This window comes from Macaca thibetana, chromosome 12, assembly GCF_024542745.1.
Source record: "Macaca thibetana thibetana isolate TM-01 chromosome 12, ASM2454274v1, whole genome shotgun sequence".
NCBI lineage: Eukaryota > Metazoa > Chordata > Mammalia > Primates > Cercopithecidae > Macaca > Macaca thibetana.
In genome coordinates this window covers 41,503,507-41,528,288 of record NC_065589.1, presented here as the reverse complement: position 1 = coordinate 41,528,288, position 24,782 = coordinate 41,503,507, and the positions used below count along the sequence as shown (strand labels likewise).

The 24,782-nt window shown below is 44.3% G+C and overlaps 2 protein-coding genes and 1 pseudogene across 12 annotated transcripts in view; 1 reads left to right on the top strand and 2 right to left on the bottom strand.

The window, feature by feature from the left end:
- PPIL3 (peptidylprolyl isomerase like 3) overlaps nt 1-24,782 on the bottom strand; it is a 448,181-nt gene that overhangs the window by 377,843 nt on the left and 45,556 nt on the right. The gene's annotated exons all lie outside the window — the stretch shown is intronic.
- CASP8 (caspase 8) overlaps nt 1-24,782 on the top strand; it is a 59,816-nt gene that overhangs the window by 9,896 nt on the left and 25,138 nt on the right. For 2 of the 10 annotated variants that reach the window (XR_007718113.1, XM_050750633.1), the window contains exon 1: nt 23,563-23,904. The exons of 4 other annotated variants lie outside the window; for them this stretch is intronic. Coding sequence is in view for 1 of the 6 variants with exons in the window: in XM_050750633.1 (XP_050606590.1) it covers nt 23,880-23,904 (25 nt within the window). In the remaining 5 variants the exon portion in view is untranslated. Of the gene's footprint in view, nt 1-2,463; nt 2,551-23,562; nt 23,905-24,782 lie in introns of those variants that run through there. 4 more of the 10 variants (XM_050750641.1, XM_050750637.1, XM_050750643.1 and 1 more) reach the window with 4 other exon arrangements.
- LOC126932124 (protein shisa-5-like) lies at nt 14,928-16,582 on the bottom strand (annotated as a pseudogene). The gene has a single exon (XR_007718117.1). The product of XR_007718117.1 is annotated as a protein shisa-5-like (transcript).

Genomic DNA, 24,782 nt, shown 5'->3' with positions numbered 1-24,782 from the left:
AATACAAAAAAAAATTAGCCGGGCGCGGTGGCGGGCGCCTGTAGTCCTAGCTACTCAGGAGGCTGAGGCAAGAGAATGGCGTGAGCCCAGGAGGCGGAGCTTGCAGTGAGCCGAGATCACGCCACTGCACTCCAGCCTGGGCAACAGCGTGAGACTCCGTCTCAAAAAAAAAAAAAAAAAAAAAAAAAAAAAAAAAATCTTATACTATGACTGTGGATTGTCAATTTCTCATTTTAAATTCGTATCATTTTTCCTTTATGTCTGCCTTATGTGATATTAGTATAATGACATCAGTTGGTACATCTTTTTCCATCCTTATACTGTTAGTGTTTCGATGTTCTTATGCTTGAAATATGTCTGCTGTAAGTGGTATATTGTTCAGGTTTTTCTTTTATTTTAGAAAAATGTATTCTGGAAAGCACTTTTCTTATAGTATTTAGTCCATTTTCATTTAATGTAATTATCAATATAATTGGGCTAAAATCTACTATATTTCCAGTTGTTTTCTATTTGTGACATCAGTTCTCTTTACTTTCTTCATTTCTTTTAGATGGATTAAGTAATTTTAGAAAGTTCACCTTACCCCTTTATTAGCTTGTTAATTATATATGCTTTTAGTATTGTCTTAGTAATTGCACTTGAGTTGTACTGACTAATAGTGCAGCCACGTGCTGTTTAAAACAGCTTTACTTAGATATGATTGATATACAACAAATGGCATATAAAGTATATAATTTGATAAATTTTGACATATGTATGACACATATATACAGTCATATAGACACACTCATATATATTCAAGTGCCATTTCAGTCAATGACAGACGACATATATGATGGTGGTCTCATAAGGTTATAATACTGTATTTTTACTGTACCGTTTCTATGTTTGGACATATTTAGATATGCAAATACTTACCATTGTGTTACAGTTGCCTACAATATTCAATACAGTAACATGCTCTGTAGGTTTGCATCTTAGGAGTAATAGTCTAGGCCATATAGCCTAGGTGTGTAGTAGGCTATACCATCTAGGTTTTGTGTAAGTACATTCTATGATGTTGGCATAAAGACGAAATCACTGATGATGCATTTCTCAGAACTTACGTCCGTCATTGAGTGACATATGACTGTATATATATGGGTGGAACTATCACTGCAGACAAGATAGTGAACATATATATTATCTCCAAAATATTTCGTATGCCCTCTTGAATCCTGTCCTCCTGCCCTTCCCCGCCTCTGCTCCTTTTAGGCATTTAGTTCTGTAAATTTTCCCTAGCTTTGCTTTAGCAGCATTTTGATATTTTGTTTTGATTTTAATTTAATTCAATACTTCATAATTTACTTTTGATTTATTTTTTGACCCATGGATTATTTAGAGTTGTGTTATTTCATTTCCAAATATTTGGGGATTTTCCAGATATGTTTCTGTTGTCCAGGCCAATAACAAATTCCTGACTCCGTGAAGTCAAAGATCTGACTTCCCAGGGGGAGAGTTATGCCCAAGAACCATCGGTATTTTATGTTAATGGTCATTGCCAGAGTGAATCCCACAGTGTTTGTGATAAACCCTAATAAACCCACCAGAGGGCAGCAAGCCAACATGAAAATTCTACTAAAACGTCTCTTTTTTTCAGAGACAGAGTTTGGCTCTGTCGCCCAGGCTGGAGTGCAGTTGTGTGACTTTGGCTCACTGCACCCTTGCCCCACTGCAGACTCAACCTCCCAGGCTCAAGTGATTCTCCCACCTCAGCTCCCCATCCCCGAGTAGCTGGACTAAAGGTGTGCACCACCACACCTGGTTAATCTTTGCACTTTTTGTAGAGATGGAGTTTCATCATGTTTCCCAGGCTTGTCTTGAACTCCTGGGCTCAAGCTATCCAACTGCCTCAGCTGTCCAAAGTGCTGAGATGACAGGCGTGAGCCACTGTGCCTGGTCAGACAGAAGTTTTCAAGTAAAGAATACATTTAGCTGAAAAGCAGTGCCAAGTTATTTCTATCCTCACCCCTCTGAATTAAATCTTCATAGTCTCCGATTCTCTGTCATATTATTAACCATCTGGATTCTTTTCAGTGTGTCTGTGTTTGTTCCTTTTCCCCAGTATGACCCTTTTCTCTCTCTCTCTTTTTTTTTTTTTTTTTTTGACAGAGTTTTGCTCTGTTGCCCAGGCTGGAATGCAGTGCAAAGTTCTTGGCTCACTGCAAACTCCACCTCCCAGGTTCAAAAGATTCTCCCACTTCAGCCTCCTGAGTAGTTGGGATTACAGACGCTTGCCACCATGCCCAGCTAATTTTTGTATTTTCAGTAGAGATGGGGTTTCAACATGTTGGCCAGGCTGGTCTCAAACTTTTGACCTCAAGTGATCTGCCCGCCTCAGCTTCCCAAAGTGCTGGGATTATAGGCATGAACCACCTTGTCCAGACCCTTTTCTTTATCTTTATGAAAACATCTGTCCAGCAGATCTTCAGAGAAAAAAAAAAAAAAAGAAAAAGAAAAGAAAACATCCAGCAAAGTCCTGGAGGAAAAATAGAAAATTAGAAGACCGGAGTGAGTCATGTTGATTTTCTGATGTAAAATTTGTGCTGAAACCTTACATAAATACTGAAAAATTCACAAGTTGTAAATGTACAGCTTGGTGAATCATTTTGATACCCAGACAGTTTTTTTCCCACTCGCACACACTCCCTGCAAGAATGCATGCTGGTTTGTAAAGTCATTAATTTACTGGTGCATCAGTGGATGGCTCTGTGTCTTCTGGCTTTATCTTGGCCCAGAAAGACAGGAATTAACGTTGAGCCTAGTAGTCTTTGGTCTTTGTGCCAAAGCAGTCTGTGGGCCAGCCTTGTGTAGTGATCAAGCAGTAGGTTTAGATGTCAGGCATGACATGGGTTAAAAAACCAGCTAGGGGAAAAATGGGAAGTGGCATTTTGTGATCTCATCAAGCAACCTTGGTATAAACTTAGAAAACAACCTCTTGGCAAATGGAGAGCAGCTGTAGGTTTCTGACTGAATGTGCAAGAATGTGAAAGAGATATACTAGGTGGGAGCAGTCCGGGTGGACTTCCTGGAGGAAGTGGACAGTGTTGTGTGGATTCACACTTTGGAGATATCAAAGAGGAAAGAGTATTCCAAGCGGGGGTAACAAATAACAAGGGAGGCAAAAGAGAAAAGTATGACAGAACAACATGATGTTGTCAGGAAACTAAGGCTGAGCTGAAATCCAGATGACCCAGAGGAGCCTTGAGAAGGCTTGGGGCATCTTGTGGGACAAGTGGGGAACTTGCTGTGTTTGAGAAGATATGCCTGGAATATATGGGATATCATTTAAATTTTCTAAAGGTTACCTACAAGAATATTTCAGAGAATATTCGCTCCCACCTCAGCGTAGGAAACAATAAAACACTAGAACATTTATTTATTTATTTTTCTTGCTTTTTTTTCTTTCTTTCTTTCCTTTCTTTTTCCTTTCTTTCCTTTCTTTTTCCTTTCTTTCCTTTCTTTCTCTCTTTCTTTCTTTCCTTCTTTCTTTCTTTTTCTTTTTTTTTTTCTTGAGAAGGAATCTTACTCTGTGACTCAGGCTGGAGTGTAGTGGCATTATTTCGGCTCACTGCAACCTCCGCCACGTGGGTTCAAGCAATTCTCCTGCCTCAGCCTCCCGAGTAGCTGGGACTATAGGCATTTGCCACTATGCCTGGCTAATTTTTTGTATTTTTATTAGAGATGGGGTTTCACCATGTTGACCAGACTGGTTTCGAACTCCTGGCCTCAAATAATCCGCCCACCTTTAGCTTCTTAAATGCTGGAATTACAGGTGTGAGCCACTGCAACCAGTTTTTTCCTTACTTCTAAAAAATGCATTTGTCTTCCACTATTGGATATCTTCATCTAATATCTAGTGGTTTTTTTTGGTTGTTATTGGCTGATTTGGTTTTTACTTTTTGGTTAATAACAAACCTTTTAAGGAGTTACATAGACACTTACCAGTTTACTTTTCTAATTTGTTTTCTCCTGGATTCTCAGTTACCTTGGATTGATTGTGCTTTGGGTTCATGTTGCTTTTTCTTAGTGGCTACTTCTTTCAGTTTCCTTCATCTCCAGTTTGGCAGTTTTCTCCCTTTTCAAGCAAGGAGCTCCTCCCTGTTGAGGCATCACAGGTGGCGGGCAATCCTTACCCGGATCCTCCCAGAGCTTGCTCTCGGGAAGCTCACACTGCAGCGTGATTGTGAAACTTTTGATATTGTCCCTGGTGGCTTCCGATGCGAGCTGGGACAGCATTTGTCTGTTGATAAGTGAAACCAGGTTCCTGAGGTCTGGCTCTCTTTTGCCCTTCTTTCCGATACCAGCAAGGCCCTAGTTTCAGAGCATTCTGGGGACTTATGATCCCTTCTAGTTACCTCTGCATCTGTGCCCCTTTTCTCCTCAAATTAGTCACAGAGACTTTTGAAGCACCCGTGTTACTCAAATAGACCCATTTTTAGCATGTGGGAGGTAAGGCCTAGATGTGAATGCCTCATAAACCAGGCAGATCAAACTGTGTGTATGCATGCAGATTTGGCCCAGGAGCACTCTTCTCCTTCAGGGTCCATTGTCTGCAAGGACAGAAAAGAATTCTTAAGGCCATTCACTGTCTTACAATTTCTGTTATTTTTGTCTTTTCCTATTCCCCCTACCCACAGAGAAGCATTAGAATCATTCCCCTTTAGAAGAGCAGAACTATGATGCCTACTTCAACACTGTACTTTAAATAATGGGTAGAACATTCAGACAGAAGATTAATAAAGAAAAAGGGGACTTAAACAACATTATAGACCAAATGGACTGAACAGAAATACACAGAACGTTCCACCCTACAGCAGCAGAACACACATTCTCCTCAAATGCACATGGAACTTTCTCCAAGGTAGATCACATATTGGGTCACAAAAGTCTTTGAAAATTTAAGAGATTGAAATCATACCATGTATCTTTTCTGACCATGATGGAATGAAACTAAAAATCAATGGCAGAAGGAAACATAGAAAGTTCACAAATATGTGGAAATTAAACAACGTACTTTTGAACAACAATTAGGCCAAAAAAATCAAAAAAGAAATTAGGAAACATCTTGAGATAAATAAAAAGAGAAACACAACATACCCAAACTTACAGGATAAAAGCAGTACTAAGCAAAGCAGCACTAAGAGGGACTTTCTTGCAATACACATCTGCAGTGAAAAAGAAGATAGATCTCAAGTAAACAGTCTAACTTTGTGCCTCAAGGAGAGGAGAAGAAGATGAAGAAGAAGAGGAAGAAGAGGAACTAAGCCCAAAATTAGTAGAAGGAAATAACAAAGATTAGAGTAGAAACTAAGAAAATACAGAATAGAAAAGCAATAGAAAAAAAAATCAACAAATTTTTTGAAAAGAACAACAAAAGAATTGGTTTTTTTGAAAAGATAAACAAAATCAACAAATCCTGTTAGACTAAGTAAGAAAGAAGACTCAAATAAACAATATCAGAAATGAAAGAGGAGACATTACAACTGATGCCACAGAAATAAAAAGGATCATGAGGCTACAATGAACAATTCTATGCCAACAAATTGGATAATCTAGAAGAAATGAATAAATTCATAAAACCTTCCAATCTATGATAACTGAATCATGAAGAAATACAAAGTCTGAACAGACCTGTAACTAATGTGGAGGTTTAGTCAGTAATCAAAAACGTTCCCAAAACGAAGAAGTCCAGGACCAGATGGCTTCACAGGTGAATTCTTCCAAACATCTCAGGAAGAATTAATGCCAGTTCTTCTTAAACTATTTTTAAAAATTGAAGAACAGGGCACACTTCCAAATTCATTTTATGCAGCCAACATTAACCCGACACCAATACCAAACAAAGACACCACAAGAAAAGAAAACTGCAGGTTAATATCCTTGATGAATATATGAATATAGATATAAAAACTCATAACAAAATACTAGCAAATCAAATTCAACTGTGCATTTAAATAATCATACATCATGACCGAGTGGGATTTACCTCTAGGATGCAAGTATGGATCAATATGCAAAAATAAATCAATGTGAAATGACATATTAACAGGGTAAAGGATATAGAGATCACATGATCATCTCAATAGATGCAGAGAAAGCATTTGACAAAATTTAATACCCTTTCGTGATTAAAAAAAAAAAACTTTCAACAAATTGGAAATAGAAAGAAAGAGTCTCAACATCAAGACCATATATAAGAAAATTTTCCCTGTTGAGTATGATGTTAGATGTGAGCTTTTCATATATGGGATTCATAATATGTTTCAAATATATTACAAAGCTATAGTAATTGAAACAGCATGGGAATAGCATAAAAACAAACATGTAGGCCATCAGAAGAAAAGAGAGAGATCAGAAATAAATCCATGCATATATAGTGCCTTAGTTCATTCAGCCTGCTAAAACAGAATACCATAGACTGGCGACTTACAAAACACAGAAACTTATTTTTCACAGTTCTGGAGGCTAGGAAATTCAAGATCAAGTAGCTAGCAGATTTGCTATCTAGTGACGGCCTGCTTTTTAGTTCATAAATGGCCATCTTCTCCATGTGTCCTCATGGAATTAGGGTGATGGAGCGTGCTGGGATTTCTTTTACAAGACACTAGTCCCATTCATAAGTGCTCTACCTTCATGACCTAATCACCTCCCAAAGGTCCCACCTCCAAATACCAACACATTGGGGATTAGGTTTCAACATGTGAGTTTTAGGGAAAACAAACATCAGTCTATTGCATATACTACCTAAAGCAATCTACAAATTTGGTGTGATCTCTATTAAAATCCCAATGGATTTTTTTTTAACAGAAAAAACCCTCTAAAGTATAAAAAGGCCCACAAATAGCTAAATCAGTTTTGAGGAAGAACAAAGCTAGAAGCACCATACTTCTTGATTTCTAAATATGTTATACTCCCATGGTCATAGCAGCACTATTTATAGTAGCCAAGATGTGCAAACAACCTAAATATCCATGGACACATGAATGGGGAAAGAAAACGTGGTATTCACATAAAATGGAATATTATTCAGCCTTATAAAAGAGGGAAATTCTATAATATGTGACAACATGGATGAATCTTGAAGACGTTATGCTAAGTGAAATAAGCCAGTCACCGAAAGACAAATACTGCGTGATTCTACTTACATGTGGTATCTAAAGTAGTCAAATTTATAGAATCAAAGAGTAGAATGGTGGTTTTGCCAGGGGCTGGGGAGGGGGAAATGAGGAGTTGCCTGTCAACAAGCATAAAGTTTTAGTTAAGCAAGATGAGTAAGTTCTAGAGATCTGCTGCACATTGTACCTATAGTCAACAATACTGTATTGTACACTTAAAAATTTGCTAAGAGGGTAGATCTTGCTTAAATGTTCTTACTACAATAAAATATAATTGATAAAGCAATAGAAAAGGATTCCTATACATAAAAAGGTCAATTTCCTAATTTCCATTTAATTAAAAGCAATTAACAATTTACACGCAAGAAAATTTCTGTTATTAAGGCAGCTATAGGATACAGAAGAAATTTCCCAACTCACTTTGCAAAGTGCACATAGCCTTGAATCTGCACGCATAATGTAAATAATTTACTTTTAAGAAACTGAGACAGAAAAATTCTATAATCATCTCAAAAGATCCTGACATTTCTTTTTGATAATTTAATACCCCTTTCTGATTTTTATCAACTACTAGGAAGCTAATAGGTAAGGAAAAGTCCCTAACTTGATAAAAATACCTACCAGAAACCCAAATCAAAAATCATACTAATTAGGAAATTTTGGAGAGCTTCTCATTAAACTCAGGAACATGATAATATCATTCTTAATGTATTGTTCCACACTGTTTTGGAGGGCCTGGCCAATTGAACAAGTTAGGTGATTTGATAAGTTAGTTTAATACGCCTAACAGCATGGCTGTCCCGAGGCATGCAGGAGGCGATGGGCTGAGTGCTGACTGCAGCTCCCTCAAGGACCTGCCACGCATGGATTATGCACCAAGTCTGTTCAAGTCTGTGGAGGGAGTGAGGGGTACAGGGGCAGCAATCCCCTGTTTGGCCTACCAGGTGAAGCGTTTGTAATTGCCAATGGCTGGGCCTGACAGATTACACATAGGATTTTAGCCTGGAGCCCAAGTAATTCCTCAACTCCATCCTTTGATTTTTTTCAGAGCCCAAGCGAGAAACATAGGCTACCCCATCACGGACCTGAATGGGTTGGATTTTGATGGTCTGTGTTAGGAGCCAGGTTATTAGTCTGCAGTTACAACAGACCATGGTCAGGATCAAGATCACTCCTAGCAGGATGATCAGGCCTGCCTGCAATATAGAACATAACCATGAGCCCCAGTGTGACCATTTGTTCCCATAGCCCATTGAGTCTACTTTAGAGAGACAGGCTTTTTTCCTAAGCCTGACAATGAACTGTTTTACTTTGCCAGTCTCACTGATCAGGACAGCATGAAGTGTTGCCAGTTGCATGGGCCTCTGCTTGGCCAGCAGTATGTCAAGGACTATGTACTTATTCAACACTAGTTAGGCCTGGGAATTGAGGCTTGCCCATCGTGCCTCCAAAGCTGAAACAGCAGCATTCATGACGTCAGTGAGGGTCAAAGACAGGTTGTGCACAGTGTTTTCTAGTTAAATGACCCAACAATGGGAATTGCCTGGAGTCCATCTTTTTTTTTTTTTTTTTTTTTTTTTTTTTTTGAGACTGAGTTTCGCTCTGTTGTCCAGGCTGGAGTGCAATGGCGCGATCTTGGTTCACCTGCAACCTCCGCTTCCTGGGTTCAAGCAATTCTCCTGCCTCAGTGTCCCGAGTAGCTGGGATTACAGGCGCTCACCACCACGCCCGGCGAATTTTTGTATTTTTTTTAGTGGAGACGGAGTTTCACCATGTTGGCCAGGTTGGTCTTAAACTCCTGACCTTAAGCGATTCACCTGCCTCAGCTCCCAAAGTGGTGGGATTACAGGCGTGAGCCACTGCACCTGGCCAGGCATGCTTTTGGTACAGGAAGTAACACTGCAAGGGAACACATATAGTGCTGAGAGTGTAAATGTCATAAATTACCACAGGGGTCAACCAGGCAGAAGTCCCTCCTCTTTGGCAAAATCCTTAAGTGGAATTGAAAAGTCCATGTAAGATGGGAGCAAGTGTCTCCACTAATGAGGCTATAATAGCCCTGATGGTGGATTCCAGTCCCCTTTTCCCAGATGTTCCAGTTGCCTTCAACTTGGGCAGGAGCAAGCTGACGTCTCAGAATGCGTTCTGCTCCTGCAGTGTCAGAGTCCAGTCACAGCATTGCATCGTGTGCAGATTAATATGGTTGGGGTAGCTTAGGTACCAGAAAAATCCATGTTTACAGAAATGTTTGTTTGCAGCATCCAGAGGCACAGGAACAAAGTATTTATTTGTGGGCACACATCCAGCATTTTGTCAAATTCAGTGGGGAACTGCCTGGGCAGGCATATCAATGAATTTAGTGACTTGGAAGTCACACAGTCTATTCTGTAGGAGAGAGAGAAGGAAGGTTAGATTCCCACTTCTCCCTCCTCTGTACCCTGGCTCATGGGTTCATAGGTGCTCAGGTCCTGTCAGTTGGGGGGATTTTCCTCACCCACTGTGACATGGGTGAGGGTAGCATCTTCCGACTATCCTCCAGGGTGGTGGGCTGTAATCTGGCCTGGATCCTCTGATGACTAAAAAAAAAAAATAGTTTCTCTTCTATACATTGATATTCATTCCTTGAAAATAACCAGGCAAAGCAACAAAGCCACTTTATGGAAAACGTTGAATTAGAAGCCTCACGTTGATAGTGATTATTTTTTGCAAGCAAAAAAATCCATGCTTAGCACCAAAGGAATGACTGATGAAGAGGGTTACTGTCTCGCACGCCTTGTTTTTTAATAGCTATTCTAATCTCTCACCTATCTGAGTCTTTAGAAAGGAATTGAAGGGGAAGGGGGACCCTTGTAGGGTTCCCCAGAGAAACTGAGGCTGTGCAATAGAAGGAAGCAGGTAGACAGTCTGATCAAATATGCAGTGCAAATGGACTGCCCCTTCGAGGAATTGCCACACTGGGACCCCAGATTGTTACCCTGAGATGCATAGTCCAGGCCGAGGTTCTTTTATTCCCTCCTGTCAGTCACTTAACCCTGTCCTTCAATTGTCTACTAAAACACTCAATCATCCCTGCTGCTTGGAGGTGATAGAGAGCATAGGGCGTCCATCATATATGCCCCATGCTTGGGCCCATTGATGTGTGGCTTGGGCCACAAATCTGGGGCCATTATCAGATGCATTCTATGCCTGGGAATCTACCATCTAAGACCTGAATTGTGTCACCGACTGATTGACCTGACCTCAAAAGGAGGTTTTTTGTTTATTTATTTATTTATTTATTTATTTTTGAGACAGAGTCTTACTCTGTCACCCAGCTTGTAGTGCAGTGGCTCCATCTCACTGCTACCTCCACCTGCCAGGTTCAAGTGATTCTTATGCCTCAGCCTCCCGAGTAGCTGGAATTACAGGCATGCACCACCACGTCTGGCTAATTTTTGTATTTTTAGTACAGACAGGGTTTCACCATGTTGGCTAGCCTGGTCTTGAACTCCTAACTTCAAGTGATCCACCCACCTCGGCCTCCCAAAGTGTTGGGATTACAGGCAAGAGCCTCCGTGCCCGGCCATGAGGAGGTTTAGTTGGACTTGATAACCATCCGGAATATCACGAACAAAGCTAGAAATCTGAGTCTGGTTGCAACCTCATCATCTGCTGCTTCCACTTCCTCATCATAGACCCAGGGGAACACCACAGTAGCCTGCCACGGCTCCAGGTTTGGAGTGAGGCATGGGTTCCAGGCAGCTCCTGCTGACCCTGCTGCTGCAGGCCAGGTCAGCTGTCCTTGCCCAGGCGTGAATCATGGGCATGTATCTCCCTGCTGGGTTTCCGCTTTGCTGCCCTTTCCTGGCCCTTTGGCCAGAGAGAGCAGGCTTTTCTTTTTGTTGCTTTTCCTTATTTGTTCTTTTTTTTTTTTTTGAGACGGAGTTTCGCTCTTGTTGCCCAGGCTGGAGTGCAATGGCGCAATCTCGGCTCACCACAACCTCCGCCTCCCAGGTTCAAGCAATTCTCCTGCCTCAGCCTCCTGAGTAGCTGGGATTACAGGCATGCACCACCACGCCCGGCTAATTTTGTATTTTTAGTAAAGACAGGGTTTCTCCATGTTGAGGCTGGTCTCGAACTCCCAACCTCAGGTGATCCGCCCGCCTCGGCTTCCCAAAGTGTTGGGGTTATAGGCATGAGCCACTAGGCCCGGCCATTTGTTCTTTTTAATTTAGGCCTGTTGGTGGTTCTGGATTGCAGGCCTCTTTCGTTTTCAGTCTGGCATGTGTGGGAATAAAAAGACAGCCCAGGGCACAAACACAGTGTTATTCCTGCCTCTGGGTCCTCAGCCAGTCTATCTCTACTTTCCGCCTCTTAGGGTTGTTGTGTGATTGTCTGTTGATTTATTCCCAGGGTATTTAGGTGTACTTAGAGGTGAGAAGCAGGGGAAAGTGAATCTATGCCATCGTGTCTCGGAACAGGAAGACCACCCCAACCCCACACACACTGAAACTGCAGAAGAAAAACAAGATGATAATTTGAATGAAAAAAACATATTATTATGCAATCATCAAATGTTTGGACGGAAAGTGTTCTTAGACATCCTCTCGTCTAATTTCTCACATTTGGAAATGTTGAAGTGGGACTAAGAGCTGAATCGACCAGCCTCACCCCCAGTTCAGCTGCCTGACTCCCCAGCCTGTGTTCTCGCTGTTGCACACCAGGGTCTGCCCTGCAGCTTTGAAAAAATGTGAACTTCACGTTCTGCTCAGATCCCAGCCCTCCCACACCAGTTTGCTAAGAGTCTGTTCTGGCTGCAGAAATTGCAAAAGTTGTGTCAATTGGAACGCTGGCAAAATGTTCTTCATTTGACTTTCATTGTTTTTTGGAATTTTGGGGGGCCAGGGAGGGGCAAGAAAGGAGCTGCAATTGCCCTTGGGTAAGATTTGCTTAGAATTTTAGGAAGAAGTCAGTTGGGCGCGGCGGCTCACGCCTGTATCCCAGCACTTTGGGAGGCCGAGGTGGGTGGATCACGAGACCAGGAGTTCAAGACCAGCCTGGCCAAGATGGTGAAACCCCATCTCTACTAAAAATACAAAAATTAGCCAGGCGCAGTGGCAGGCGCCTGTAATCCCAACTGCTCCGGAGGCTGAGGCAGGAGAATTGCTTGAACTGGCGGGGTGGAGGTTGCAGTGAGCTAAGATCATGCCACTGCACTCCAGCCTGGGCAGCAGAGTGAGACTCCGTTTCAAAAAGAAGAATTTTAGGAAGAAATCTGTCTGATTGTAGAATTATCTAGGCTGTTGAGAATATGTGTCTGGTGGCCACTGGGACATCAGGGCGAGACTTTTCTTTTAACTGCATGTATGTGAATTAGGTTGCTTCTGGAGCCTACTGAGAGCTCGCTGGGTCCCTGTAGCATCCAGGCTGAAGGCTCCTTCCTTCTGTTTGTGACCTTGACCCTCAGCTCCACATTTCCCCAGGGGCTACAGGATTTCTCTGAGAATCCTCATTAGCACAACCTATTTTTTTTTTGAAACAGAGCCTCACTCTGTTGCCCAATGCAGTGGTGTGATCTTGGCTCACTGCAACTTCTGCCTCCCAGGTTCAAGTGATTCTCATACTTCAATCTCCCAATTAGCTGGGACTACAGACACATGCCACCATTCCTGGCTAATTCTTGTGTGTGTGTGTGTGTGTGTGTGTGTGTGTGTGTGTGTGTGTGTGTGTGTTTTGAGATGGAGTCTCACTCTATTGCCCAGACTGGAGTACAGTGGCACGATCTCGGCTCACTGCAACTTCCACCTCCCGAGTTCAAACAATTCTCCTGCCTCAGCCTCCCGAGTAGCTGGGACTATAGGCGCCTGCCACCACACCTGGCTAATTTTTTATATTTTTACTAGAGACAGGGTTTCACTGTTTTAGCCAGGATGGTCTCAATCTCCTGACCTCGTGATCTGCCCACCTCGGCCTCCCAAAGTGCTGGGATTACAGGTGTGAGCCACTGCGCCTGGCCAATTTTTGTATTTTTAGTAGAGATGGGGGTCTCACTATGTTGGCCAGGCTGCTCTTGGACTCCTGGCCTCAAGTGATCCACCTGCCTCAGCCTCCCAAATTGGTGGGATTACAGGTGTGAGTTGCTGTGCCTGGACAGCACAACCTATTAATGAATGACAGCCTTGAGTTTTGAGGATAAAACATTCCATTTCCTTAGTATAGTAATTAAAATCTCTCTCTTTTTCTACTATTTTGGTAATTAAGCAGGTAAAGAAAAATATCCAGAACAATATAATAGAGAGTAGAGAAAGAAAATCCTGAGGAACCACGCCCTGTGGGTGGATCAAGTGCGGGGGTCCTTGAGTGTTGCTGGTTGCAGGAAGGCCCCGGCAGAAGGGGGCTTTGATGAGCATCCACCTTGCATGCCGAGTGAATGTCTGTCCAGATGAGGTGCGGATGCAGCTGACAATGGAGGCGATTGTAATGGACTATCCCAAGTAGCAACATCATCAATTTAGGTTTTCAGCCTGAGTGAGACTTTCAGTTGATACTCAACTTAAAACAAGATGCACATTTTCCTTCAGAAATTCATTGACAGTGTTTTCACTTTGGCACTATTGATCTATGATATTAAAAGGCTGAGATGCAGAGGAGACACTGTTGTGTAATTTCTTTTTTTTTTTTTTTTTTTTTTTTTTGAGACGGAGTCTCTCTGTCTCCCAGGCTGGAGTGCAGTGGCGTGATCTCGGCTCACTGCAAGCTCCGCCTCCTGGGTTCACGCCATTCTCCCGCCTCAGCCTCCCAAGTAGCTGAGACTACAGGCGCCCGCCACCACGCCCGGCTAGTTTTTTGTATTTTTAGTAGAGACGGGGTTTCACCATGTTAGCCAGGATAGTCTCGATCTCCTGACCTCGTGATCCACCCGCCTCGGCCTCCCAAAGTGCTGGGATTACAGGCTTGAGCCACCGCGCCTGGCCTGTTGTGTAATTTCTAATGGCTGCTCTTTTTGTCCGTATCTGTTCATTGTTCTATCCATGCTGTTCTGCCACGCCCCTTTTTCACTTACCAACACATTGGAGATTACTCCCTATCATAGCATTTCCTTTCCTATTCTCTAGCCTGCCTCATCACTCTCTTAATGGTATCATTTTTCCGAAAAGAAGCTCTTAATTCTAAAATGGTCCTGTTGATGTTTTTTTTCCCTTAGGGTCAGCACTTTTCGTGTCCTTTTTGAGTTTTTGTCTACTCCAATATCATAAAGCCATTCTCTTAGAATTGCTCATAAAGTTTTATTGCTTTCTCTTTTTTTGAGACAGAGTCTTACTCTGTTGCCCAGGCTGGAGTGCAGTGGTGTGATCTTGGCTCACTACAACCTCTGCCTCCTGGGTTCAAGTGATGCTCATGCCTCAGTCTCATGAGTAGCTGGGACTACAGGTGCCCCCCCACCACGCCCAGCTAAGTTTTGTATTTTTAGCAGAGATGGGCGTTTTGCCATGTTGGTCAGGGTGGTCTTGAACTCCTGACCTCAGGTGATCCGCCCACCTTGGCCTCCCAAAGTGCTGGGATTACAGGCGTGAGCCACTGCGCCTGGTCAATTGCTTCCTTTTTATATTTAGATTGACTATCCACCTGGATTTGAATTTTGCGTGGGTAGGAAATCAAGGTTCATTTTATTTTTATATGGCTATCTTGTTGATCTGTCATCCTTTTTTCACTTCACCTCAGTATCACCTTTACTCATGTATCAAGTGAGATTACAGTGTGAGACTTTAAAAAATTAATAGATTCTTTTAATTTTATTTTTTCCAAACGATTGCATTTATTATAAACAAGGGTACAGATCCTAGACTCAGAAACACAACAGATTCGAAGCTAAGACAGCTCTGGTGAAACAGTAATAGAGGGAAGAGGAACACCGAGGAATTCATGTCTGGGCCAGAGCTGCCATCCAGGGCCCCATACCACACCTTTGGTCCAGATGGCCCCTTGGCCCAGGTGTCCCTGCTGCCAGAGCACCCTGGACTGGGGTACAGGAGTTGCATATTCCATGAGGCTGGTGTCAGGGGAAGCAGGGACTCAAAGTTGCCAGGTTGTCCGTCTCTCTGAGCCAATTTCCCTCCACAACCCTGGGGTTTCAGTCTCATATCAACTAATCATGTTTTAAAACAGAAAACAGGCAACTTGTTTGGCTAAAATAAAATGAAAACACTGCTGGGAAGAGACCTGAGTGTGCTGGTGGACAGGAGCCCTGCTCACCTGTGGGAAGGGAGGGGCAGCAAGGGCAGCAGAGCTCCCTGTGGACAGCTAGGCTGTGTGTGGATGTGGCCCTCTGGGTGGTCCCAGGGAAGATGCAGGGACAGGGGACAGTCCAGGCAGACAGCTATCAGGTGAGGAGGGCTCTGCCTGAGGTGTTCTGGCATCAGGGGGCCACCTGACCGCCAACAGGCACGACACAGGCTCCAGGGAGCAATGGGACATCTGCCTAAAGGATCAAAGCCCAACTTGGTTAGATCCCAAGTTTCGCCTGCATCACCTCGAGCAGCAGCTGGCTACGCTGCCGAAACCAGGACACATCTGCATCATACAGAAAGCTGCGTCATTCTGGTGTGACAGGCCATACTTGGTCACCCTAGGGTAAACTGGAGAAGAACTCCAGATGTGCTCTGGAGAACCCCCCACCTCTCAGGGGCCACCTCACAGGGTGCCCCCACCACCCCATTCTTTGAGTTTGGCTTGAGATTTTAGGAAGCATAATTTCAGGTGAGGAAGAAAACAAAGTCTGGTCCCAGCCCACTCTGGCAAGGATCGTTCCCCACCTCGTCAGCATCAGAGGAAGCCACATATACAGGCAGGACACACACAGCACGCATGGGCCGTAAGGAACCGTGCCTGCACACCACTCACACACACACAACATAACCAAGTGGCAGCCAGAGAGGCTGGGGGATGCTCAGAGGGGCGCCTTGGGGGCATCCATGTAGGCTGGGTTGTAAGGAGGCTGGCTGGCAGGGTAGGGCGCGGCTGCTCCTCCAGCCAGGGTCTTGTGGTAGGCCGGTGGGCCCATGAGCTGGGCCGGGTAAGGTGGTGGGTACTGCATTGGGTAGGGTGCTGCTGGCATCCCTGGCTGAGGCGGCATGGTGTGGTAGCCCTGGTAGCTTGGTCCAGGGTAGCTGGGCGGCACACTTGGAGGGACGTGGTCGGTGGCACGTCTTGTACAGAAAGCAGCAGGAGCAGGTGAAGCAGATGATGATAGTGACGACAGACAGCACAAAGATGGTCAGGCCAATGGCCAAGGTTGCTTTGAACCCCATGTTAGGCTCTGCCTTCACCCAGAGGCCTCCTGTACCCCTGGGCTTCCCCTCTTCCCATCGTGGGCCACTCAGTTTCAACTTTCTCCCCTTTTGGAGAAAAGGAAAGCAAATCTCCTCCAGATGACGTCGGCCACAGGAAGCACCAATAGGTTATTTTTTAATAACAGTTTTAGGTTTAGAGAAAAAATAGAGCAGATTAGCTGGGCATGGTGGTGTGCACCTGTCGTCCTAGCTTATTCATATGCTTATTTGCCATCTGCATATCTTTTTGTGAGGTGTCTGTTCAGATCTCTTGCCCACTTTTCAGTCGGGTTGTTTTCTTATTGTTGAGTCTTAATCAGATTGACTTTGGGAGGCTGAGGCGAGAGCATCGCTTGAGCGCAGGAGGCGGAGGTTGCAGTGAGTTGAGATCACACCACTGCACTCTAGCCTAGGTGACAGAGAGAGACCCTGTCTCAGAAAGAAAAAAAAAAAAAAGAAAGAGCAGAAAGTAGAGAGTTCCCATATACCCTCCGCCTCCCACCCTTCTCCCCTTCCCACACTTTCCCGTTATTAACATCTTGCATTAGTGTGGTACATTTGTTACAAGTGATGGACCAATATTGATATTGTAGGGGAGGACAAATCTGTTTTCCTTCTATCCTTCTAAGTTCATGGCTGAGAACCCTATAACAGAAGACAGATTAATAGGAGAAAAGTGCATAAACATATGTAATATAAGTTGTATGTGACATGGAAGCCTTTATAAAGAAATGAAGACTCCAAGAAGCAGTTACAGTTTGATGTAGGTTTGATAAAGGGTGGACAGTTGTGGAGAATATGGTAGAGCAAAGAGTTTGAAGTAAGTGTAGTCCGCTGGGGGAAGCTTATCAAGGCCCGTTTGTTTAGTTAGATTCCTCTCTGTGTCCCTTCATCTTCAGAGATACGGACGCTCCTTTCCACGAGGTATAGGGAGGGCATCTCTCACCCGAGGGTCTTATGACCTGGCTTCAGGGGAAGGTCAGAATACCCTTCCTGCACATGCTGCTTTTGCAAATTCCTTCAGCTTAAAATATTCAATATATCATTGTGTTAGTCTGTTCTTGCATTGCTATAAAGAAATACCCAAGGCTGGGTAATCTATAAAGAAACGAGTTTTAATTGGCTCATGGTTCCACAGACTGTATAGGAAGCATGATGCTGGCATCTACTTGGCTTCTGGGGAGGCCTCAGGAAACTTACAATTATGGTGGAAGACAAAGGGGGAGCGAGACATCTCATGTGGCTGGAGCAGGGGAAGCGAGAGAGCAGGGAGGTGCCACATATTTTTAAACAACCAGATATCATGAGAATTCTGTCATGCAAACGGCACTATGGGGATGGTGCTAAACTCTTAGAAATTAAACTGTTAGAAACCACCCCCAAGATCCAATCACCTCCCACCAGGCCCCGCCTCCAACATTAGGAATTACAATTGGACAGGAGTTTGGGTGAGGACACAAATCCAAACCATGTCAGTCATGGTGCCATATTTTGTGGTAGCATGTCCTGAATCCCATCAATAAATTATTCTGAACTAAAGTTCCGTAGTTTCCATTAGGGTTCACTTTTGGTGTTGTACATCCTAGTGGTTTTACCAAATGAATAATGCCATGTAGAACCATTACAATATTGTACAGAATAATTTCACTTCCCTAAAAATTCCTTGTGTTGAACCTACTTACCCTTCCTCCCCTGACAACTCCCTGGCAACCACTGTCTCTATAGTTTTTTTCAGAATGTCACAGTTGGAATCATACAGGAGGCGGACTCTCCAGATTGGCTTCTTTCACACAGTAATATTCATTTAAGGCTCTTCCATGCCTTTTCATGGTTTGATAGCTCATTTCTTTTTTTTTTTTTTTTTTTTTTTTGAGACGGAGTCTCGCTCTGTCGCCCAGGCTGGAGTGCAGTGGCCGGATCTCAGCTCACTTCAAGCTCTGCCTCCCGGGTTCACGCCATTCTCCTGCTTCAGCCTCCTGAGTAGCTGGGACTACAGGCGCCTGCCACTTCGCCCAGCTAGTTTTTTGTATTTTTAGTAGAGACGGGGTTTCACCGTGTTAGCCAGGATGGTCTCGATCTTCTGACCTCGTGATCCGCCCGTCTCAGCCTCCCAAAGTGCTGGGATTACAGGCTTGAGCCACTGCGCCTGGCCGATAGCTCATTTCTTTTTGTTGCTGAATAATAATCTATGGTATGGATGTGCCACAGTTTATCCATTCATTTACTGAGGGACATCTTGGTTGCTTCCAACTTTTGGCAGTTATGAATTACAAATAAAGCTGGTATAAACATTCATGTTCAGGTTTTTGCGTGGACATAAGTTTTCAACTAATTTGGGCAAGTATCTAGAAACGTGATTGCTGGATCCTGCGGTAAGCATATGCTTTGGCCAGGTGCGGTGGCTCATGCCTTTTAATCCCAGCACTTTGGGAGGCTGAGGTGGGATCACCTGAGATCAGGAGTTTAAGACCAGCCTGGCTGATACAGTGAAACCCCATCTCTGCTAAAAAAAAAAATACAAAAATTAGCTGGGCGTGGTGGCGTGTGCCTGTAATACCAGCTACTCAGGAAACTGAGGCAGGAGAATCGCTTGAACCTGGGAGGCGGAGGTTGCATTGAGCCAAGATGGCGCCACTGCACTCCAGCCTGGGCAATAGAGTGAGACTCTGTCTCAAAAAGTAAAAATAAAATAAAAAATAGCCGAGATCCCACCACTGCATTCTAGCCTGGGCAACAAGAGCAAAACTCCATCTCAAAAGAAAAAAAAAAAGAAAAGAAAATTCTGGAAAAGCTAGTTCAGTGACATGAATATTGGAATGAGAGCCTAACAAATTCAATTTCTTCCTTTCTAAATCCGTAGTATGGATTCTTGTCTGCAGTAGTTTTTTTGAGAAAGCAGAAGGGGTAGGTATTGGCAATCAACAAGCTGCAGAATATACCGATTGAGGTCAGTAATTGTAAACGCCCATGACCGTTTGATCATTTCAATACCAAAAGAAAAAATTAAAATCCCAACTGCTAAAACCTTTGTCTTAGATAACTGTTTGAGCCTCTCCCTACAAGGCCCAGAAAGGAATTAGATACATGTGAATGCAATCTGTTTTCCCTTCCCTTGCGGCGCTGTGGAGAAGGAGTCTAGGACAGTAGTCAAGGCCAGCTGCCAGAGAGTCAAGGAAGGAGGAGCAGCCCCATGGAATCCAGAAACCATACCACCCTGGCCCATGGGTTAGTTGTATACAACCTCCCAAGTTGGCAACAAACAAAGGGCATGCACATTCGGGGGATTTTGGTTTCACTGTCAGTGTTTATCTTTGAAGGGTGTCACATCCAGATGAATGGGAAGGGTGTGTTGCAGTTAAGCTGAGGTTTGGTCTTTCTTGACTTTTTTACGGACGCTTACTTACAGGTCCAAACCTGCTTTCAGCCGGCTGGTGGGCATGGTAGGAGACACAGTAGTCTCAAGACCAGGCTTTCAGGTGGGAGCTGAGATTCGAGAGGGTGGAAACCACTTGAGATTGAATCGAAGCAGACCTGTCCTCATTCTGTGCTGGGCAGGAGCCAGCTCTCCATGTCCCTGCAGCTCCGGCAACACCTCCGATCTTTCAGCTTCCCTGGGACTAAGGACCATGCACATTATTAATTCCGATATAAATAGTCACACAGACACATGTCTCAAGATGAGGGTGAGAAGTTGGTTACAGCAAATGAAGTAATAATGATCTCTGTGCTTCACAATAGGGATTCAACCAACCTGAGGTTTATAATTCACTTATTAACTCTTTTTATTTTTATTTTTTGTTGAGATGGAGTGTCCCTCTGTCACCCATGCTGGAGTGCAATGGTGTCAGTTTGGCTCACTGCAACCTCCTGGGCTCAAGTGAGACTCGTGCCTTGAGTGGCTGAGACTACAGGCACATGCCACCATGCCCAACTAAATTTTTTGTATTTTTTTTTTTTTTTTTTTTTTCTTTTTTTGAGACGGAGTCTCACTCTGTCACCCAGGCTGGAGTGCAGGGGCCGGATCTCAGCTCACTGCAAGCTCTGCCTCCCGGGTTCACGCCATTCTCCTGCCTCAGCCTCCCGAGTAGCTGGGACTACAGGCGCCCGCCGCCTCGCCCGGCTAGTTTTTTGTGTTTTTTAGTAGAGACGGGGTTTCACCGGGTTAGCCAGGATGGTCTCGATCTCCTGACCTCGTGATCTGCCCGTCTCGGCCTCCCAAAGTGCTGGGATTACAGGCTTGAGCCACCGCGCCCGGCCAATTTTTTGTATTTTTAGTAGAGATGGGGTTTTGCCATGTTGGCAAGGCTGGTCTCAAACTCCTGGCCTCAAGTGATCTGCCCACCTCAATCTCTTCAAGCGCTGAGATTACAGGGGTAAGCCACTGTGCCTGGCCATAATTCACTTATCGGCCTTTTATATTTATATATGACATGACTGGGAGAATCTAGGGTCAGTGCCTTACAAATGGCACAAGTCGAAGCCCTGAGACTCTCACTCCCAACCTGCTCCCCCCATTCTCAGTACTGCCCCTCAGAGGCCTCCAGCAGCTCATCCATTTCTGCTAACTGGGCCTGGGTACATGCCGGGAGATATGTACAGGGGCTAAGAGCAGAAACTCTTGAGTGAGACACTCCTGAGTTCATGCATTGGCCCTGCCATTTGTCAGCTAATTGACGTTGTATTTAATTGTATCATCTGTATGTAAGCCTAATAATTTGTAGCCCTCTTAGAGATGTTGTGAGCTTAAACAACATGGTAGTGAATATTTAATTAATTAATTAATTAATTAATTTATTTGTTTTTGAGACAGAGTCTTGCTTTGTCACCCAGGCTGGAGTGCAGTGGCGTGATCATGGCTCACTGCAGCCTTGATCTCCCACACTCAAGTTATCCTCTCACCTCAGCCTCCTGAGTAGCTTGAGACAACAGATGCATGCCACCATACCTGACTAGTTTTTAAAATTTTTCTGCAGAAACGGTGTCTCCCTATGTTGCCCAGGCTGGCCTCAATCTGTTGGGCTCAGGCGATCCTCCTGCCTTGGTCTTCCAGAGTCCTGGGATTACTGGTGTGAGCTACTGCACCCACAGCCTATTTACTGAGAACTGTGGAAGGCCCAGGCACTATTCTAAGAGCTCTAGCTGTTTTATCTCCCACATTTTTGCTCAGGTAGGAGTTCCAAAGCTGGAGCTTGAAGACTCATATTTTTAGAAATTTTGCAGTGAATTCTGAGGTGGGTCAGATTGAGATTCATGGCTATGCATTCATGTTTAGGCGGTGACTAACTACTCAGGGTTTTAGAGACAAACAGACCTCATTCTGTCACTCACTGACTGAGCAGGGCCAAGTCTTTCAACCTCTCTAAGCCTCAGTGTCCTCATCTATAAAATGGGACCAATCATAGCATCCACTTCTGAGAACTGTTCAGAAGTGGAATGGAAATGAGCCAGTTTAGGTGGCTGTGTCTGGCATACACCAATGGTTTGATACGTATTAGCTTGTGCCTTTATTGGGCCAACTCCTTTTTGTTAGGTGACTGAGAAACCAAGGCCCTTCTGATCTTTATTCATCGTTCACTATTAGTTTAAATTTGTTGCTCTTCCATCCACATGATTCATTCCAAATCCTAAGTGTTGGAGAAAGGGAGTTAGTGTGTCATAGAAAAATCTCTGTTTTGGCCCAGCAGGACTGAGTTTGACTCCATGGAACTGTTTGAGCCTTAGTTTCTTCATCCATAACATGGGAGAACAATACCCTGAATTGCTGCAAGAATTAGAGATAGTTCATGTCAAGGTGTAACATACAGGTAATATGTTACTTCTGGTGTTCTGGTTATAAAATGTACAAGATGTGCAAGCAAAAGGGCAGAAAACCCTTTTTAAAAATTCATGGCTGGGTGTAGTGGCTCACACCTGTAATCCCAGAACTTTGGGAGGCCGAGGTGGGTGGATCACCTGAGGTTATGAGTTTGAGACCAGCCTGACCAACATGGAGAAACCCTGTCTCTACTAAAAATCCAAAATTAGCCACGCATGGTGGTGCATGCCTGTAATCCCAGCTACCCAGGAGGCTGAGGCAGGAGAATCACTTGAACCCGGGAGGCGGAGGTTGCTGTGAGCCGAGATGGCGCCATTGCACTCCAGCCTGGGTAACAAGAGCGAAAATCCATCCCAAAAAAAAGAAAAAAAAATTCACATGGGAAACAGAGGCGGATGGCAGAGAACAGGGGAGTGGCTGGGCACGGTGGCTCATGCCTCTAATCCTAGCACTTTGGGAGGCCAAGGTGGGTGAATTCCTTGAGGTCAGGAGTTCGAGACCAGTCTGACCAACATGGTGAAAACCCGTCTCTACTGAAAATACAAAAATTAGCCAGGCGTGGTGGTGGGTGCCTGTAGTCCCAGCTACTTGGGAGGCTGAGAGGCAGGAGAATCACTTCAACCCAGGAGGTGGAGGTTGCAGTGAGCCAAGACCGCACCACTGTACTGTTACACGGACAACAGACTGAGACTCCATCTCAAAAAAAAAAAAAAAAAAAGAGAACAAGGGAGGGTCTGGGGTTCAGAGCTTTGGGGAACAGACCTCAGTAGCACCAACACTCCAGGATCAATGCTACAAAGACACGGGTTACAACTAAACTGGAGAACATGGCCAAAGAAGGGAACTGAAGTGTCCTGGCTCAGCCCTATTTAGGGCTGTTTAGCTCTGTTTAGGGCTGAGCCAAGTAGGGCTGAGTCAGAACACTTCCTCCTTTTTTTGTGAACAGTCTACCTACATTTCAGCTACAGGGGTGGCTTCACCCAGTCCGTAGGGAGGGAGGAGAGGGCTGGTCTATGACTTCAGTGCTGAGGTTTGGATCAAGGCAGAGGGAAACTTCCTCTTCCCAGACCCTTTGCAAGGAAGAATGGCATATTACTTGTCACCGACAGGGGTTATGATTACTAAATGGAGTCAGTATAAATGCTTTCCAATAAAGCACGTCCAGCGCTCGGGGTTTTAGTTTTGCATGTCCATGAAATGTCTGCCACTTTCCTCTTCTGAATGGTTGGAAACTGGGCATCTGTTCCTTTAAATAGGAAACATTTCTTGTTCGGGTGAGTCATCTCCGTTCTGCTTTAGGAGTAAAATTTACCCTGCAGTTCATTCTGCTGTGAAGTTTTCTCTTTCTCTGGGAGACCAGGTTCTGCCCTTCTGCTGGAGGGAAGTGTTTTCACAGGTTCTCCTCCTTTTATCTCTTGTGTTTTTTTTTCAAGCCTCCTGAATTTGCTAGTCAACTCAACAGGAAGTGAGGGGGTGGAGGGAGGCAGAAGAGCCAGGGTGGTTATTGAAAGTAAAAGAAACTTCTTCCTGGGAGCCTGTCCCACCCCCTTCCCCACTGAGCACGTGGAGTTAGGCAGGTTAGGGGGCTCAGAGACTGCGATGGTGCCAGGAAAGGGTGGAGCGGGTGAGTGCCTGTTGCCGAGGTGGCCTCTTCAACAGGAAACCACATATTTTTGTTTCTTGACTTGCTCTAGAAACAGGGCTGTGGGGGCGGGGAAGAAGCTTGGATCTGCCCGGCTGAGGACACCTCTGGGTGCTGCCTGGCCAGGTCTCCTGTGGGGTTTCTCTCTGAGCCGTTGCCTCTGATCTTGCTACGTTTTCACTCTGAGCAGTCTCCATTTCCTCTGCTGCCTTTTTGTCCTCCCAGCTTCCCTACTGCCTGGAATACAGATACACGGTCTCCCTCCTGTGAACCCGTTTGGAGAGTCCAGAAAACTTTATCAATCCACTTTTTTTTCTTTTTCATTTGGCTCTGGGGCCGAGGGTTAAGTTCTTTATTCTGTCGAATCACAATGCCCTGAGGTGCACAGACCGCTTACCCCTCTTCCGTGTCTTAAGGGTTTCCTTTTATGTCTCCACCCCCACCCCTGCCCTCCTGCCCTCTCTCTTGCTCCCCAAAGATAATTCTCTAATGTTTTGATGTGGATTCGTGAATTTATCTGTATCTTTGCAAAATGTATTTTTCTTTTGTATATGTACACTGTTTTTTAACTATGCCATCTCAGGCAAGTAAGTAATTCCTCTGTACCTCTGTTATCTCATTGTTAAATGGGATTAATAATGCCTTGAGAGGTGACTGTGAGGCTTGAAGGAGATAATACGCACACATCACTTACTACATGAGTTAGCAATTATTATTGCATATTAATACTATTGGCATTTTATTTTACTCATTCTGTTTCTATTTCTTTTTTATTTATTTATTTTTTGAGACAAGATCTTGCTTTGTCACCCAAGACTGGAGTGCAGTGGTGCAATCATGGCTCACTGTAGCCTCGACAT